The sequence below is a fragment of the Oryctolagus cuniculus genome, chromosome 21 (assembly GCF_964237555.1).
Source record: "Oryctolagus cuniculus chromosome 21, mOryCun1.1, whole genome shotgun sequence".
NCBI classification, from domain to species: domain Eukaryota; kingdom Metazoa; phylum Chordata; class Mammalia; order Lagomorpha; family Leporidae; genus Oryctolagus; species Oryctolagus cuniculus.
This window is the reverse complement of record NC_091452.1, coordinates 5,194,011-5,212,475: the sequence shown is the minus strand read 5'-3', so window position 1 is coordinate 5,212,475 and position 18,465 is coordinate 5,194,011. Positions and strand designations below refer to the sequence as shown.

The window sequence follows — 18,465 nt, the reverse complement described above, 5'->3', positions numbered from 1 at the left end:
CGCGCCCCAGCAGGTGCACGACCCCGCCCTGCCGTCCAGGGCTGGACGCCTGAACCCAGGCTGAAGACGTTCCGAGGGCCCCAGCCCTCCTCCGAGCCACCTCTCGCCAGCCGTGGAGGTGACCCGGGAGTGGCCCCAAAGGACTTCCTGCTCGTCCACACAGGCAGGGGGTTTGCTTGCCCCCAGGGCTTCCACGGAGGCAGAAGCTGAGATACGCACAAGGCTGGACTCTGCAAACAGGGAGGCAGGTGAGCAGCCCGCCCAGGGTGGGGTGGGGTTCCGGGGGTCCCAGCCCCAGACCACAGGCTGCCAGACTCCAGCTCAATTTCTACAAAGGTTTATTGCTTTAATAGATTTGTAAAAGGTGCTAAAACTCAATTGTTTTCCAGTAGAAAAGGGACAGACCTGTCCCAGGGCCCAGGCAGACGGCCCCCACCCCCACCCCCCAGGAGGTCACCTGCCTCCACTTTGGCACCTGAGGAGTCAGGGCCCCCGTGGGGACAGCCGGGCAGGGCCACAGGGGAGTGGCCGGCTCAGTGCAGGCTGATGTCAGTTTAGGCTGGAGAGCAGGCCGGGGGGCAGGCCCGGGGAGCCACAGGCACCTCCTGGGCTCACACCCTCCGCCGGGGCCCAGGCAGGCAGAGGATGGGGGCAGCTCTCAGTCAGGGTCTGGCACTAAGCCCTCGCCCCCTGCCCACCCGGACCCCGGGGGATTCCCAGGTCCCTCCCATGTGGGTTGCCGGACTCAGGTCTGATGGGAGGCAACCAGGGAGAGGCGGGGCCGGGCTCAGCCGGGACAGGACACAATGCCCACTGCAAGCTGGCTGGGGCCTGGGGGAGTCCCCCCGAGAGAAGGTTCTAGAACAGTGCTATGGCTGCCCCTCCTCCGGGCCCCCGGCGACAGGTGCATCCCTGAGTGCCTGCAGCACAAGGGCAGGTGTGCAGACAGGGGTGTGGCGGCGGGGGTCAGGCCGTGGGGCCGGCGGGCGGTCCGCAGGGCGAGTCCTGGAGGAGCGGGGTATGCGGGCCGGCGGGCTGCTCCGGGCCGGCGGCCAGGCTCTGCCGGCGACCCTGCGGAGAAACGGAAGCCAGTCACGGGCCCAGCCCCAGCCCCGACCCGGCCACGCGGACCCACGGGCCCGGGAGGCCGTGGCCAGGGCTCCAGGCTCACGAGCCTCCCCATGGCTCTGCCCCCAGCCCCCGAGAGGGGGAACCCGAGGCCCAAAGCGGAACCGGGCGTGCACCACGATCAACACGCCACAACCAGACAAGACCACTGCGTGCCACAGACACGGAGCCGGGGACAGAGCAGCACGAGACAGAAGGCGCGGCCCACGCAGACATGAACCTGGACACGCGGGCTGGTTCACGCATGCGCACACACAGGCTCTGCGCTCTCCACACATGCGCACACATGCTCCCTTCACGCATGCGTACACATGCCCGCGCGCTCCAGTTCACGCATGCGCACACACAGGCTCTGTAGGAAAAGTGCTACACAGCGAATTCCTGGCTACCGAGCCTCTGGGGAGGCGGGGAAGGGCCTTGGGGAGATGGGCGGGGACTGCGAGGGCCGGAGACGGGACCGGAGGTCGGCGGTGGACTGGTCTGGGTGGGAGGAGACACAGAGGCCGCAACTGATCTAGTGTAAGAGTGGAAAGATTGGGGAGGAAGATGATGACAGTGCCTCGTCCCCGGGGCAGAGGCCACCAGGAACCCAACACTGCACAGCCGGGGGTCCTGCTTGCCCCCAGGGCCGGGAACCCCCGACACTGCACAGCCCGGGGGTCCTGCTTGCCCCCAGAGCCAGGAACCCAACACTGCACAGCCGGGGGGGTCCTGCTTGCCCGCAGAGCCAGGAACCCAACACTGCACAGCCCGGGGGTCCTGCTTGCCCCCGGGGCCGGGAACCCCCGACACTGCACAGCTGGGGGGTCCTGCTTGCCCCCAGAGCCAGGAACCCAACACTGCACAGCTGGGGGGGGGGTCCTGCTTGCCCCCGGGGCCGGGAACCCTGACACTGCACAGCCGGGGGGTCCTGCTTGCCCCCGGGGCCGGGAACCCTGACACTGCACAGCCGGGGGGGTCCTGCTTGCCCCCGGGGCCGGGAACCCTGACACTGCACAGCCGGGAGGTCCTGCTTGCCCCCGGGGCCGGGAACCCCCGACACTGCACAGCCCGGGGGTCCCACTTGCTCACGGCCGCGTCTGAGGCTGTCAGGCCCAGTGGGCACGGGAGCCCCCATGTGAGGAAGTCACAGGCTGGGGGAGCCCTGGCTGCAAGAGGGGGCTCCCAGGGCAGACACGGGAACCAGACCCCAAGGAGCCGGCGCCTCCTCCCCTCCCCCTTTTGTGTCACTGAGGAAGCAGGACTGAGAGGGACAGAGATGGACGAGGAGACACCAGAGGTCCAGCATCTCCCCGAAGGGCCGCCCTGGGCTGCTGTCCAGGCTGTCCACGGCACGAGGGCACGGCGGCCCGGGAGCTGCCCCTGCCTGTGCGTCTCAAGACCCCCATCTGAGCCAGCGAGGCCGTCCCCACCCCCACAAGCAGGCATCCTGGGGTCCACTGCCCACGCCCAGGAGCAGGGCGAGGTGAGGGCCTCCCGCAGGGGCTGGGGCCCCAGGCCCACTGAGGACGCTGCAGTTCCTGCACACGCAGGGCGGCTGGGCCTCTCGGCACATGGACGGGAACGGGCGTCTACTGGGAAGAGGAGACCCTGGCTTTGCTTTAGTCAGGGAGGCGGCGGGGACAGCAGGAGGTCCTGTGTCCAGGGCGCTGCAGCCATGGGGCTCTGACCCGGCTCCCTGCCCCCCCCCCCCCCGCCTGGGGACCCCGCGCCTGCCTCGGAGAAGCGCCCCGATCTACCTCCCCTCGCCAGCCCGGGCAGAGGCGGCCGAGAGCCCCCGCGAGCCGAGCCGGGCCGGGCCTCATGCCCTGGCCTTGGGTTCCCGGGGACGCTGTTTCAGCCAGACGGGCCCAGCCTCAGGAGGGCGAGGGCGGCGGCATCCTCAGAGGCTAAAATAGCAGCTATCATCTGAGGCGCCGCTCAGCCCTGCCCGGCCTCAAACTGGAGGGCCTGCGGCTGCGGCCACGGCCACGGCCACGGCCACTCAGACCTCAGGCCTGCAGGGGCACAGCTCGGGACAGAGGGGACCCCCGAAGGCAGCGCCCGCTTCTCCCGCAGGCAGGGGTGCCGGGCACCACCGGGGGCCTGCGTCTGAATGCGTGCAGGGAGCCTCTGCTCGGCGCTCACAGGCTGACCGTCCTCCCGCTGCCCTGACATCCAGACTGGCCGGCACCGCCCATGGCTCACGCCCGGGTTCATGCTGGTGCCCAGTCTGGCAGCACAACTGGCAGGCCCTGTCCTGGGCATACAGCTGGTGCTCAATGGATGCCTAAATTCTTTGTTCTCAGCCAAGCAATCTGGACTTCGACCAACGTTTCTCCGACAGGGGGTTCCTGGCCCTTCTACCTCCAAACCCCGAGGTCCCGGGATCCACCACCCACTGGGAACCGGGACTGCAAACCAGGCCGTGTGGGTCCCCCGTCGGCAGAGGCTCCAGGCCGAGCTGGGGCTGAGCAGGGGCCGGAGCCGCGGGCGTGGCCAGGAGGGCGGCGGGGCGTGGCGTTACCTGGTACCCACCTACAGCCTTGCTTCTTGGAGCACAGTGCCCTTGGGGTCTGGCGTCATCAGGGATTCAGAGTAGGCCTGAGCGGCCTCCTTATCCTTCGAGCCCTTTTTACTACTACTCCAAAATAAATAGCACTTCTCCTAGAAGACAACCAAGCTGGTTTAGGGCGGCCGCTGCCGCAGACTCTCGCGTTAGCACGGTCTCGCCGTGAGGAGGGCAGAGGGGAGAGCGGGTGTGGGCTCGGGGCTCCCACGGCCCTCAGCGGCTGGGGTGGGCTCTCGGACAGACGCGGGCCGGCCGAGGCCGCAGGACCGGGCAGCAGAGAAGCAGCGGGGCAGCGGGTGGAGCGGACGAGAGGCGGAGTTTTCTGTTAAAATACTTTTGATTTCTTAAAAAATGGCTTGAGAAGAAACAAGCTCTCTGAAGAGGAGCTGAAATGCAGTGAGTTAACTGGCATGCGGCTAAGCAAGAAAGCAGGGCAAACACAGAAAACGAGTAGGACATAAGCCTGCTGAGCCACAAAAAAAAAAAAAAAAAAAACCAAAAAACACAGACCTCATGGGACCCAGATCAATCACGGGGCCCCTGGGGAATCTGCAGGGACAGGAGCCTGAGCCACAGGACACAGGACCTGGCAGGGTCCCCGTGGGCATCAGGGGAGGGGACCCTGGCCAGCACTTTCCTGCTGTGTCCCCTGCTGGAGGGGGATGAGGAGCCACGCGGGGGGACTGCCACGGGGTCCCTGCAGGCAGTGTCCCCGGCTGGGAGCGTGGCCTCTGTCCCTGGCGCCCTCCCTGCGTGATTCAGCGAAGGGACCACAGGCAGCTCTCGCTGGCTGGCTGCAGTCAGAGCCCAGCTGGGCCCCGGCTCTCCAGGGGCCACCGCACAGAAGGCGGCTCCCAACAGGGCCGTTCAACCCGCCCGGCGCAGGGCACAAACCCTCAAGGCCCCAGCACAGTGAGAGCGGGCTGCCTGGGAAGAAGCCGGGGTCTGGTTCCAACGGCCAGGCCGAGAGCCCAGAACGCCTGGTCTCAGCGGAGGCCATGGCGGAGGGCGACGTGGGCTGCAGCGGCTGCACCAGAGCGAGAAAGCAAGCACGGAGGCAGGCTGCCCACGCCCACGAGGGCAGGAGGCTCTGGGTGGTGTCAGGTCCCACGGCCCAGCCTCTCAGGACTCCTGGCCTGGGGCTGGCAGCCCTCCCTGCCCACCCACCCACCGGCCATGGCGTAGCTCCGGGCCTTTCCTTAAGCCCTGCGGAGCCAGCGCTGTGGCACAGCAGGGTAAGACACTGCCCGCAGTGCCGGCATCCCGTGTGGGCCCCGGCATGTCCTGGCTGCGCCACTTCCCATCCAGCTCCCTGCTGATGCACCTGGGAAGCAGTGGAAGACGGCCCAGTGCTGGGGCCCCTGCAGCTGCGTGGGAGCCGTGGGAGAAGCTCCTGGCTTCAAATCAGTGCAGCTCTGGCCATGGCGGCCATTTGGGGAGTGAACCAGCGGATGGACGATATCTCTCTCTCTCTGCCCCCCCGCCTCTCTCTCTCTGCCCCCCCGCCTCTCTCTCTCTGCCTCTCTCTCTCTGCCTCCCGCCTCTCTCTCTCTGCCTCTCTCTCTGCCCCCCCTTCTCTCTCTGCCTCTCTCTCTCTTTGCCCCCCCTTCTCTCTCTGCCTCTCTCTCTGCCTCTCTCTCTCTCTCTCTGCCTCTCTGTAACTCTGCCTTCCAAGTAAATTAAAAAATCTTTATAAACAAACAACAGAAGAGCAAGTTCTTTCCCGCCCGTCTCCAGACCTCGGAACCAGTTCACCATACAGCAGCTGTCCAGCGCAAGGCGCCGTGGCTCCTGTCACACTGGGAATCGGTCCCAAGCGTCTCAGCCTGCATCCCAGGGCCGGGGGACCTGCCCGTGCCTGAAAGCAGCCCCAGCTCCACCTTAGCTTTCTCCCCCCACCCTCACTCCCCGCCACGCCAGCCTGGCCATCCCTGCCGTGGGCCTTTGCACTGGCTGTCCCTGCCACTGGGTTATTGTTTTCCTGCCTTCTTAGTGTTCACATGGGAGCTTGAATTGTACCTCTTCCGAGATGCTTTTCCTGGGGCTCTGAGCCGGTCCCCCGCGCCCTTGAACACTGCAGGTCTCAAAGACTTAAAGTGAAAAAAGGGAAGACGCTTCTTCCGTTCTGCTCCCAGGTGGGAATGGCCCTGGGATGATCAGTCTCACCTGCTGTTTAAACGCACCGCGGCCGTGAGAAAGCCTGGCCTGGGAGCCAGCGCGTGGCTCGGTGCACCTCGTCCTCGGCTCGCGGCTGTCCCCGTCCCCCCAGGGAGACGACCTCGCCTGTCCCTTTACCTGGCGTCCACCTGTCCCCTTGACCACACCGCCAGCCCCCTCGCTCCCCGACAGGGTCCTCGCCTAGGAGGACGCCTGCACCTAGCCTGGCGGGACGAGCAGATGCCTCAAGCGCCAGGCGCCTCTGCTGGAACCCACCCGCGGCCCCCTGCCCCCAGGACAGGCAGAGCAGTGCGCGGCAGGAAGTGAAGGATGCAAGTGGCAGGGGGCAGAAGCTAGCACAGGCCTGAGCCCCGCCTCAGACCCCGTCCCCCCCGGCGGCCGGGCCGCGCTCTGGCCGCCACCTACCTGGCTGCGGACTTGGTAGATGACAGGGGCGAGCAGCAGGACGCAGCCCAGCGCCAGGAGGACGTACTGTGCGTACTGCAGCACGTTGGGCAGCAGCACCAGCTGGGTGTAGAACGTGCTGAGCGTCTCGCCCTCCATGGCCCCGCTCTGGGGGGCAAAGGACAAAAGGGAGCGCGGGGCCAGCGGCTGTGACCCCCACGCGACCTGCCTCGCCCAGCGCAAGGCCTCTGCCACGGCCCCTGCGAAGCAGGCTGGGGCGCGCAGGGGGCCTCTGCTTCCCCCAGGGCAGACTACATTTCCCAGAAGGCCTTTCAGGTGGGGGCAGGGCCATGTGGTCAGATTCTGGCCAATGGGAGGTGGGCCTGGTCTTTAAGTGCCACCCACACCAGCTACAGCTCTTTCCCCACCCAATGAACAGAAGAGGGCGGGGCTGTGTGGGCGGGGCTTGGGGCCCAGAATGACTGAATGGCGCAGAGCCCCACCTTCTCGCCAACTGGCTTAGACCTGGCTGGGGCAGAGTGAGCTTGACCTTTGCAGGCTGGCTGACCTGGCCAGTCAGCGCCCGCCGCGTTAAGACGGGGAGAAATAAGCTAAACTGAACACAACACAAAACAGGGAGTCAGTGGCCCAGGAGGAGGGAAGGGGCCAGTGCAAGGCTGGCACCCTGAGGCCAGTCCGGTCAGTGCCCACCTGGATGGGGGGCTCCCAGCCAGTGCCCACCTGGATGGGGGGCTCCTGGCCAGCGCCCACCTAGATGGGGGCTTCTGGCCAGCGCTCACCTGGATGGAGGGGCTCCTGGCCAGTGCCTGCGTCCCCGGCCCCCCAGGCGCCGCTCAGCCCCCGCAGGCCGGCAGCCCCGCCCCTCACCCGCACCTGTCCCGACGCCCACCGGGCCTTACCTCCCCAAACCACATCAGCGGCAGCACCACAGGCTCGATCTTCCCGGTTTGCCTGCAGGGAAGCGAGGTGAGCGGGTGAGCGGCCGTCCTGGGGCTCAGGGCGGCGCTGGGCCGTGCGGCCCGACCCCAGGACGGTCCTCCGGGGGCAGCAGGTGGCGGCTCAGGGTCCTCTCTCCCTGCTGGCCACGTGGGAGACCCCACGGGGTTCCCGGCTGCTGGCTCCAGCCTGGCCCGAGCCCAGCTGTTGCTGGTATTTGGGGAGTGAACCAGTGGGTGAAGGATCTGTCTCTCTTCCGTGTGTCTCTCAAATAAAATGAAAATAAGTAGCAATTCGGAAAAAAAAAAAAAAAAAAGGAGCGCAGGTTTCCATTTCTTTTTTGCCCCCACAACACTCATCCGTCAACTCTGCGTCTCCACAGGCTTGCCGAGGTGCCCCTCGTGTGTCTACACGGGCAGCCCTGCCCGTGAGTGGACACCACCCAGACAGCGGGAGCCCGCCCGGGCAGGACGCACCCCGAGAACACGGTGCCAGGACACCACACGCGTGGGACACTCCCCCCAGAGAGACGAGGAGCAGTGGGAGACCCAGAGGAAGCTCCTGGCTCCTGGCGTTGGCCTGGCCCGGCCCTGGCTGTTGCAGCTCCCGGGAGGGAAGGAGCAGACGGGAGATCTCGCTGTCTCTCCCTGCGATTCTGTCCGTCTCTGTAAGGAGCTCCGCCCTCAGAGGGAGCGTGCACACGTGGCCGTCTGCAGCCTTCCGCTGCCCCCAACCCTCGGCTCTGCCTGACTCTGCCGTGGATGGAAGACCCTGGCTAGTTTGGGGCGGGGCGGGATGCAGAAGGAAGACGGGGACTCTGGGGAGGGGAGTCAGGGTGCAGCTGGGCCTCAGGCCCCCTGGGGAAAGCAGTGTGCGCAGGCCCCGAGCCCCAGCAGGTGCGGCCCGGCCCACTCACCCGATGCCCCTGATGGCTTTCATGTAGAGGCTCAGCTGCAGCTTCACGGAGCAGTTCATGGGGATCCCGGTGACCTGCGGTGAGCAGGCGCTGAGGACGCGGGCCACCCGCACGCCCCAGGGCCAGCCAAGCCCCTTCTCCCAGCCCCGCCGCAAACAGAAGGGATGCTGGCGACTGCGTGGGATGAAGGCTGTGCCCAGCCCTGGAGCCGGGCACACACGCACACACGCGGACTGAGCGCCACACTGGTCGCCAGGGGGCAGGCGCGCCCTCCGGGTGCCCAGTCAGAGCTGGTTCAGGAACAGAGGGCCGGCTGGGCGTTTGCCACAGAGGCTGAGCCCCCGCCTGCGCCGCCCACAGCCCACACTGCAGAGCCTGGGGTTCGAGTCCTGCTCCCTGCAGATGCAGCCCTGGGAGGCAGCAGTGATGGCTCAAGCACTGGGGCCCCTGCCAGCCACGTGGGAGACCGGACGGAGCTCCAGGCTCCCGGCTCCGGCCTGGCCCGGCCACGCGGGAGACCGGACGGAGCTCCCGGCTCCCGGCTCTGGCCTGGCCCCGCCATGTGGGAGACCGGACGGAGCTCCAGGCTCTCGGCTCTGGCCTGGCCTAGCCACACGGGGGACCAGACAGAGCTCCCGGCTCCTGGCTCTGGCCTGGCCCAGCCACAGCTGTAGCAGGTGTCTGGTGATCGAAGCAGCAAATAAATGATCTCCCCCCCCACCCCACACGTCACTCTGCTTTTCAAATAAATCTTCTCATCAGGTAAAAATATAAACACACCACCCACAGAGGCAGGGAGGAGACAGCGATTACAGGGCCGGGGTGGGGGCACGGGGAGGTGAGGCAGGAGGCAGAGGGGCAGCACCAGGGCTGCTCTGCTGGGCCTGGAGCCGCTCCCACTCCCGGCATGGACGTCCACGCGTCCTCCCCCAGGGCGTGCAGGTGTGAGGGGGGCGCTGGACACAGCTAACAGGCACCATCCAGAGTGTCCCATTTGAAAAATGAGCCCAGGAACACAAACCCAGGGAGCGTCTGAATCCGTGGCAGAGACCACAGGAGGGCCCAGGAGAGGGGCACAGCCGGCTGGCAGCAGGGCCACGGGCCCCGCCCGCACACGCAGCCGCACGTGGGGCAGGTTCCACAGAGCCTGACTTATCCGCGGGATGCTCCCTCCCGCTGCTATCTGAAGATCTTTATGGTGCCTTGACACAGCCCAAGGGCCTGCTCCAGCTAATTTGCAGGAGACACACCAGGCTGATAATTCCTAATTAATTTACTGTCTTACAGTCCTTTTATAGAGCCTTAGAGAGGGATAATCAAATACTTGAACTATGGAGTTGGGGTAAAGTGAGGATCTCTGATAGCTCCATATCGGAGCCAAAGACGGCCGGCTCCCTGGCACCCCTGCCCTACACTGGCACCCCGCCCTGCACCGGCACCCAGCCTTGCACTGGCCCCCCCGCCCTGCACCGGCCCCCCTGCCCTGCACCGGCCCCCCCGCCCTGCACCGGTCCCCCTGCCCTGCACCGGCACCCCTGCCCTGCACCGGCCCCCCCGCCCTGCACCGGCCCCCCTGCCCTGCACCGGCCCCCCCGCCCTGCACCGGTCCCCCTGCCCTGCACCGGCCCCCCCGCCCTGCACCGGTCCCCCTGCCCTGCACCGGCACCCCTGCCCTACACTGGCACCCCGCCCTGCACCGGCACCCCGCCTTGCACCGGCCCCCCAGCCCTGCACCGGCCCCCCTGCCCTGCACCGGCCCCCCTGTCCTGCACCGGCCCCCCTGCCCTGCACCGGCAGCCCGCCCTGCACCGGCACCCCGCCTTGCACTGGCAGCCTGCCCTGCACCGGCACCCCGCCCTGCACCGGCACCCCGCCTTGCACCGGCAGCCTGCCCTGCACCGGCCCCCCTGCCCTGCACCGGCCCCCTGCCCTGCCCCAGGCCCCCTGCCCTGCACCGGCACCCCGCCTTGCACCAGCACCCCTGCCCTGCACCGGCCCCCTGCCCTGCAGCGGCCCTGGGCCGTGGGGAGGGGGCAGGAAGGCCTGGGTGGGCACAGGAACAGCCTCCCGCTGCCCGCCCTCGGGGGCCCGGGCTCACCGGGTGGATGTCCAGGAACAGAGCGTGTTCTTCTTCGTTGGGGTGGAGGCCGAGCACGGCTTCTGCCAGGACCGGGTCGGCGTTGTAGAAGTGAGGGTGGGAGAGAAACAGGGGTGCACCTGGGAGGCGAGGGCGGGGTGGGCGTCAGAGGAGGGTGCGCAGGCGTTGTGCCAGCCCTGAGCCGGGCACAAGGGGCGCAGAGATGGCGGGAGACAGCACACCTGCGACAATGACCAGACAGGGCCTGGGCGCGGGACAGAGCCGAGCCACACTCTGAGCCAGGAGGAGACAGGGACCGGCCATCCAGGTGGACGCAAGGCAGGGGCGAGCCAGGGAGGTGGGGAGGCGCAGGGGCGTGTGGGGCGCTGGATACGTGAGGGAGGGAAGGATTCAGACGAGGCGGGTGGGGACTCCGGTGAGCGCCACACCAGGCAGCCAGACTCTTCTGAAGCCCTGCGGCGTCCCTGGGAGAGCTCAGGTGTGCGCACCTGCGGCCAGATGTCCCTGCCATCCGGGGGAGGGGAGCAGACTCACCCACTCCCTTCTTTCCCTCAGCAGCAGCGTGCAGGGTGACACCGGCGTGCGTGAGCAGGGGCTGACGGAGGCCCTCCACCCCCAGGTGAGACGGCGACACCCAGCCGCCATGGCGGACCTTGGCAGCCACCAAGCAGACCTGGCAAACGCCCCCTCCTGCTCAGCCCGATGCACCACGGGCCATCGACGAGCCCACGGAGCGACGGGAGAGACCCACGCTCGGACAGGGCCAAGAGTGGGGTGCGACGGCTCATGGGAACTCAGGTGATGGCCGCACAGCACTGCAAACGTCCCCAGTGCCACGGGAGACGGTGAAGCGGGGACACCAGCTCTGGCCCCCGGTGCCCGGCTAACGCGCGTCCTGGGAGCAGCAGGCGATGGCTGCCCCCCCCCCCCCAGTTCCCAGCTCCCAGCTGCGGCCCCCCAGGCACTGCAGGCACTTGGTGAATGAGCCAGTGGATGAGAGCTCCCTCCCTCTCTCCCTCTCTCTCTCAAATAAACAAAGAAAGCCATTTCAAACGTCAGCAGAGGTTGCTCTCTGTCTCTTGCAGGTCACACAAAGGAGAAAACACACCTGGGGGGGGGGTCTCCGCCCCGCCCCGCCCCTGCTGCACTCAGCCCCGCATTCCACATCCTCCCTGCTCTTCCCAGCAAAGCCCGGCCTTGCTTTGAAATAAAAGCAGGGACTTCACGGACGTCTGACTTCATTTCTTCAGACTCCTGCCTCACCCCTGCCCGAGTGCGGCCGTAGCCACCCCTGCCTCCAATCAGCTTCCTCGGCCTCCACCACGCTGCAAGCTGCAGCCTACCGTGTGGGCCCGGCACACACAGCCACAGACAGAGAACTGGGCTACGGCGTGGGCCCGGCACACACGGCCACAGACAGAGAACTGGGCTACGGCGTGGGCCCGGCACACACGGCCACAGACAGAGAACTGGGCTACGGCGTGGGCCCGGCACACACGGCCACAGACAGAGAACTGGGCTACGGCGTGGGCCCGGCACACACGGCCACAGAGAACTGGGCTACGGCGTGGCCCCAGCACACACGGCCACAGACAGAGAACTGGGCTACGGCATGGGCCCGGCACACACGGCCAGAGAACTGGGATGGAGACCTCCGGGGGGAGGGGCCGGCGAGACGCCACCAGACGCCTGCATCCCACACCAGAGCGGGTTCAAGCCCCCATGCTGCTTCCTGCCGACCTCGTGGGCGGCCTGGATGGGTTACCAGCTCCCAGCAGTGGCCAGCTCGGCCCAGGGTGTTGTGGGTATTTTGGGGATGAGCGGCAGAGGCAAGGTCTCTCTCTGTCTTGCAAATTCAATGAAAAAACAGAAAGGAAGCCCTACAAACTCTGGAGGGTGGTAAGCTCCGGGCAGACACGCCGCCCCCCCCCCCCCGCCCCCGGCTCTGACCGTGAGGCCTGCCCTCTGCCGCAGAGACAGACCCGGGAGTGCGAGGCCGGCCTCCAGCCCTGTCGGAACCCACCCAGACCTCCGCCCGGGGCCAGCAGGAAGTAGAAAGGAAGCCCTGGCCGCCGCTGCCACACAGGCCCCTTCGAGGCCCTGCCCAGCACCCCAGGAACAAAGTCCTGCCTCCCATCCTCCCCCCAGCACTGACGCGAGGACCCCGGGAAAGGCAGCCCCGCCCCCTGCCCGGGGAGCCCAGAGCCGCTGCAGCGACTGGGCAGGGCGGGAGCCTGTGGGTCCCTGTTTCTTCCTCCTGATTGCCAAACACCTGAGACCCACCCGGGCAATAAGCATAATTAATTTATAGCTTTATGGCGCATCTAACCAGATGTGATTGCCCAGGAGTACCGGATGATGATCAAGGGGCCCTGCGGGGCAAGCGGAGGCCGCCGAGGGACACCGCCAAAGCCCAGAAGGCGAACGTGTGGCCATCGTCCGGCCTCAGACACAACACCACAGAAATGCAGACGCGGAGGGCTGACTGGCGCATGCCAGCACGTTCCGAGCCGGGCTGGGGACAAGGGAAGGGGCGAGGGGGGCTGCACCGCGAGGCAGGGGACGCATTCCAGCCACGATGCACCAGGCGTGGCCTGTGCCCACTGCAGACAAGCAGACAAGCGGAGGACGTGCTGACACCATTCGCACACAGAGTACTTCTCTGAGTACTGCGATTCGAGTACTTCTCTGAGTGTCTGTGTACCTCCTTTTCAAAGAAACACCTAGGGAGGGGGCAGCATTGCAGCACAGCAGGTAAAACCTCCACCTGCCACGCCAGCATCCCATGTGGGCGCAGGTTCAAGCCGCGGCTGCTCCACTTCTGATCCCGCTCCCTGCTAATGCACCTGGGAAAGTAGCGGATGATGGCCCAAGTGCTGGGGGCCCTGCACCCGCGGGGGAGACCGGAGGAAGCTCCTGGCTCCAGGCCTGATCCAGCCCTGGCCATTGCAACCATTTGTGGGGGTGAACCAGAGGATGGACAATCTCTGTTTCTCTCTCTCTCTCAACTCTGCCTTTCAAATGAGAGAGAGAGAGAGAGAGAGGAAAGCAGGCAAGCAGACAAGCCCGGGGCCGGCACTGTGGTACAGCTGGGTGCATTCCACATCCAACTGCCTGGTTCCTGTCCCAGTTCCTCTGCTCCCTGTCACCGTGCACTCTGGAGGCAGCAGGTGATGGCTCAAGTGCCTGGGCTCCTGCACCCGAGTGGAGACCTGGATACAATTCCAGGCTCCTGGCTTCAGCCTGGTCCAGGCCCAGCTGTCCCAGGCGTTTGGGGAGTGAACCAGCAAATGGAAGATCTCTCTTGCTCTCTCTCTCTCTTTCTGCCTTTCAAATAAATAAGAATAAATTGAAAAAAGAACTTTATCTAATTAAACATTTTCCAATTCCCCCGCACCTGTGCAATTCTGTTGGCCGTGCAAAGAGAGGCCAGCACGGAGCCCACCAGCTCATCCAGGCCTCTGCGGGGAGGGGTGGGGCGCCATTCCTTCCCGCTTCTGGGGCTTCTCACACTGCCCCTGCCCTGAGCCAGCCCCGCCCACGGAGATCTCTACAGGCCGGGGAGCAGCTTCCCAAGCTCTGGATCCCTGCCGGAAACTAGGATCTGCACCGGAATTCTAACCACACAAACCAGGAGGAGCCCTTTGGGGCCTGGCGTTTGCCACCGGCCACAGAGGCGGCTGTGACACACCTCCCGCGGCGGATCCCCGCCCGCCAGCTCCTGTGGTCGCCAGGGAAGAGAGAGAGAAACAGAAGGCAGCGCAAAGCTGAGACAGTGGGTGTCTTCCAGGCCCAGCGCAAGCCCCTAGGGTGCCCTGTTGTGTGTGATACCTGCAGCCACAGGCCGACCCGGGCTCACCTCCTCCAGCAGGGAGAAGTGGCCGGAGAGCAGAGGTCCCCAGAGGGCAAGACCCAGCCAGGCCCAGCATGTGACCTCGGCCAGGCCCTCCCACGCACTCACGCAGCCGAGGATGGCAAAAGCAGCCACCAGGCTGGGCGTGCACTACTCCGGCTGTGGGTGCAGCCAGGGCCTCCCTGCCCACAGCGGTCACGGTCTGTGCGGGAGGCAGACAATGCATAAAGTAAAATGGGCCCGGGAAGAAATGACGGAAAGTGGATGGTGGGGGCGGGGTCGCTGCCATTCCTGAGCAGGAAATCAGAGCAGGCCTCTGGGAGGAGGTGGCATTTGGACAGACCAAGAGAAGCAAAGGACTGACCCACGTGGACATCCAGGGGAAGAGTAGGGGGGACGGCTGATGCAAAGGCCTTGAGGTGGGACTGACCTTGACACGTTCTAGAAACAGGGAGAAGAGGGAGAAGGCATCAGGCCACAGCTCGGCGAGTGGCGGGAGCCCCAGCCAAGGCCGCGGTGAGGACGCGGGCGTCACCACATGGCAGAGGCCGGCCTCGGGCAGTGCCGAGCGGCCGCCGAGCCATCTCCGGGGCTGCCGTGGGGAGCAGTGGTCTCCAACACGGCACAGGGTCCACCGTGCTGGCCAAGACACGTGGCCATTGCCTCTCAGTCCGATTTCATTTTAGCTGACTTCCACTGCATCAGGCAGGCGGGGCCGGGGGTGGGGACAGGAAGGACTCAGGGCTGAGCTGGAGTGGAGCCCACCAGGCTGCGCCTGCTGGACAAGGGAATGGAGCAGACGCCCAGTGTCCGGCTGAGCAAGGGCGGCCAGGGTGCCATGGGACACCAGGGCACAGCCGGCGGCAGTCGCCAATGTCACTACACCCAGCCTGGCCGCCACACCCGCTCACGGCAGGATTTTAGGGCACAGTGGCAGCTGTGCCCATTTCCTGGCATCAGAACAAGGTGACCCCCAAGTCACAAACCACAGCGGGGGGCAGTCAGTGACACCCCAGACTCACCCCTGTCCTAACCCCCATGCCTCCGAGGACAGGAAGTGCGTACCTAGCCATTCGCCGTGGTCCCTGAGGACCTCAAACTGGAAGACGGGGCAGGGAAGGGACAGGGGGACCCCGCGGGCATGGACGGCACTGGCGACGCAGGCAGGGGCCAGGAGCCTGGGTACACGGGCGGCCTCGGGACGCACAGGACGCGTCCTCACGACCTTGGTCTCAGCAGGGAGCCGGGGCGGACTTGTGACCATGGACCCGCGAGATCATCTCCCCAAGATGGGATTTATCAGGCAGCAGGCAAGGCCGGCCGCGTTGCTCCTCCACGGAGCACCTGCTGCCCTCCTTATCTCCAGCTAATGGGATTATCGATTATCGGGGGACAGAGGCCGGCGCGGGGCAGATAGCGCGGGCCTGCCTGGCCGCCGCCCTCGCCCGCGGGCCGCGTGACACGTACCGAACCTGCAGGTGCTCACATTCTGGATTCCGGAGTCCAGGCACGGGCAGAAGCCCTCGTTGGGCGGGTACATGGAGCCGTTGGCGAATAAGGTTTTGGGGGCCACGAAGCGATAGGTGGGGATGCCCCCGAACACCCCTGGCTTCTGATAGATGAGCTTCATGGACCTGTGGGGACAGGCAGGCTGGGGTGACCCAGGTGCCCCGGAGCAGCACCCGCACCTGGGCCTGAGTAACGGCAGGGCCTCCTGGCCAGGCCCCCGCCCGGCTCTGCTCCCCCCCAGGGCCCCTCCCTTCTCCAGGCAGACAGAGGATGCAGACAACAGACACTGGGGACAGACAGCGTCCGCACCAAGCACGGGGACACCTGCTCCTCTTGCCGGTCCCCCATACAACGCAGCACCACCACCAGTGCCGCCCCCACGCCGTGCCAGGGTCACTCGCAATCCAGAGGTGACAGAAAGTCCACGGGAGGCGTGGGCATCCCCTGGGCAAACAGCGCCCCGCTTCAGACAGGACTCAGGTCCGTGGGGGGTCCTGCAGCCTGTCCCCCAAGGATGCCATGGGCTGCCCACACCCCACGCCCTAGCGAGAGCCCCGCCCACACATTCCTCGCCGCTCTGCACCCCGCAGCCCTCCTGGTGACTCCTCCTGCCCACCCCAGGACCTCTGCACCTGCTGCCCTCTGTCCGGAAGGGTCTCTCCCCATAGCCTCCCACATCGGCCGGGTCTTAGTTCAGCTGTGGCTCCAGCACCCACCGGGTGCACCCGCCTCTGGCCTCTGTCACAGCACCTCTGAGTGCCAGCATGGACCCTCGGCCACTCTGTGCCCGCCTGCCACGCGTCCCACGTGGCCCTTGGCATGGGGTGAGTCCAAACTGAGATGCGCTGTTGAGTCTAGAATGCTTTCCAGCTTCAAGACACCCTGCAGTGCTCTCTGAAGGGACGTTATTTTCCACATACTGGGTTCAAACCCAACACGTTGCTCTGACCAGTCTCGCTCGTTTCTTGTGATTCTGGGACAGGAACGCTTCCCGGGCGCCTGTGACCTGCACGGCGCCTGCACTGCCCAGGGCCTCCACCGGGCGACGTGGGCACAGGGCTCCCTCCCCGCCTCAGAGGGCCCAGGAGAAAGACCGCCGGTGGGGGCAGAGGGGCGTGGTGGGTCAGGCGGGGCCCTGGGGGGGCTGTGTGTCTGGTGAAGCTCTCTCTAGAATCCTCGCCCACTGCGACTCGCTTTGTCTGCTCACTGCCTGCGTCCCCAAGGACACAGCCGCCCACGGCAGGAGAGACTTTGCCCATCTGGCCACAGCCAGGTGTCCCGGTGCTCCCCAATGGCCCGCCAGGCTGGGGCTTCCCAGGGGCTGAAATGGAGCTAAGGCTGTGGCCCAAGAGGGAGCCCCGGGGACCACACTGGGCAGGGGGCCCCTAGGCCTGCAGGGTTGGGGGTGTCCCAGCATCCAAGTGCTCACTACAGTGGCCAGCCAGGTCAGCCAGGCACCAGGACGCCTGCCCCCGCCTTCCCCTCACGGCCCCAAGACCTCAACCATTTCCTGTCCCCCACCTCCGGGGGCCGGGCAAAAGCATCAGACACTGGGGTGGCCCTTCAAGGCACAGCAGGGAGAATTCAAGATGGTGCCAAGGGCTAGTGAGCTGAAACGGTCCCCGGGGCACCCCCAAAGCAGCCACGGGAGCGGGCAGCAGGCGGCAGGGAGGGAGCCGGTACCGGCAGGCCTCGGGGCTGTAGAACTCCAGCGAGGACTCAGGCGTCATGAACGGCGCCCACATCTGGCCGGAGGTGCCGTTAATCATGTTGCACTGGTCGGAGTGCCAGAAGTTCACCTAGGAGGGACGTTGGGACAGGGGCTCAGCGCCGTGGACTCGGCCATGCCCTCGGGCCCCCATGCTCAAGTCCCCGTGCGGAGCACCGGCTGAGGCGGCCTGCAATGCACAACTCTGCTAGGGACTCGACTGCTCCATCTGTAAAATGGGCCTACTGCCCGCCTCCTCGCAGGTGACCGACACCTCTGGATGACGGGCAATGACTGGCGGTGCCGGGGGCAGCAGCAGGAGTGCTCCCAACACCGCCGGCGGCGGCTGCAAGCCCCGGACTTGGCAGGAGCGGCAGGAGGGGCAGGAATTGTCCCTCTGCCCCTCTGCAGTCAGGATCTGTGAGCTTCCTGCAGTTCACTGAGGGGGGGAAGCACCGCCCTCAGCCATGGCCACGGCCACACGGCGACAAGACCATACTCCCTGCCGGACTCTGGGCGCCCGGGCGAGAAGGCAGGTCCCGGGGTCAGTGCGCCCCCACTGTTTTCCTGGCCAATGGGCATGTCTTCCTGTTTTCAGCTCAGTGCTCGGAAAACATTTTCATAAACGAAGAATCGGAGGAAGATGGATTCAGCTCCCTGCAGGCTCGGGGCAGGCGGGGGTGGGGTCCCGCCCCTCCCCCAGGGCCGCCCCGCCCAGTGCCCTCACCTTGCTGAGCCCGTTCCACTTGTCCACCAGGTGGATCCTGCTGAAGTCCTTGACCCCGGTGAACACCGTGAAGACGCCCGAGTCGGAGTCGTTCATCTGCGGGCACGGCAGGGAGCGGCGGCTGTCAGCCGGGGCCTGGGGCTGGCCAGCGACGACGGCTGCGCCCCCGCCCCAGCACATGCTGAGTGGGGTCAGCATGGGGGCACAGGGGACTCTCGGGCCCCTCCCCTTCCAGCCCCCCCCCCCAGCCAGCTGAGCCCCCTTGCAGTGGACACTCAGGCTCTGCCACTGCGGGGGGCACCGCCGGCCCCTGAGTGCCCACCAGGAGCTGAGAGCCCCCGGCCACCCACACTGGACTCGGGGCACTCGAACACAGATGCCCTGTGAGTGGTTTTTTTTTTTTTTTTAAGATTTACTTATTTATTTGAAAGAGTTGGGGGAGGGACCTTCAGAACA

General features: G+C 66.2%; 1 protein-coding gene across 4 annotated transcripts in view; it reads right to left on the bottom strand.

Annotated features, from left to right (window-relative positions):
* Positions 1 to 321: 321 nt before the first annotated feature.
* Positions 322 to 18,465, bottom strand: part of SCARB1 (scavenger receptor class B member 1) — a 48,511-nt gene continuing 30,367 nt past the window's right edge. The window contains 9 exon segments of one of the 4 annotated variants that reach the window (NM_001082788.1): positions 325 to 1,071; positions 3,646 to 3,774; positions 6,263 to 6,409; positions 7,162 to 7,213; positions 8,115 to 8,188; positions 10,213 to 10,331; positions 15,533 to 15,699; positions 17,258 to 17,373; positions 18,010 to 18,105. In NM_001082788.1, the coding sequence (NP_001076257.1) occupies positions 3,646 to 3,774; positions 6,263 to 6,409; positions 7,162 to 7,213; positions 8,115 to 8,188; positions 10,213 to 10,331; positions 15,533 to 15,699; positions 17,258 to 17,373; positions 18,010 to 18,105 (900 nt within the window). In that variant the 3' untranslated portion in view covers positions 325 to 1,071. 4 annotated transcript variants of the gene reach the window in all.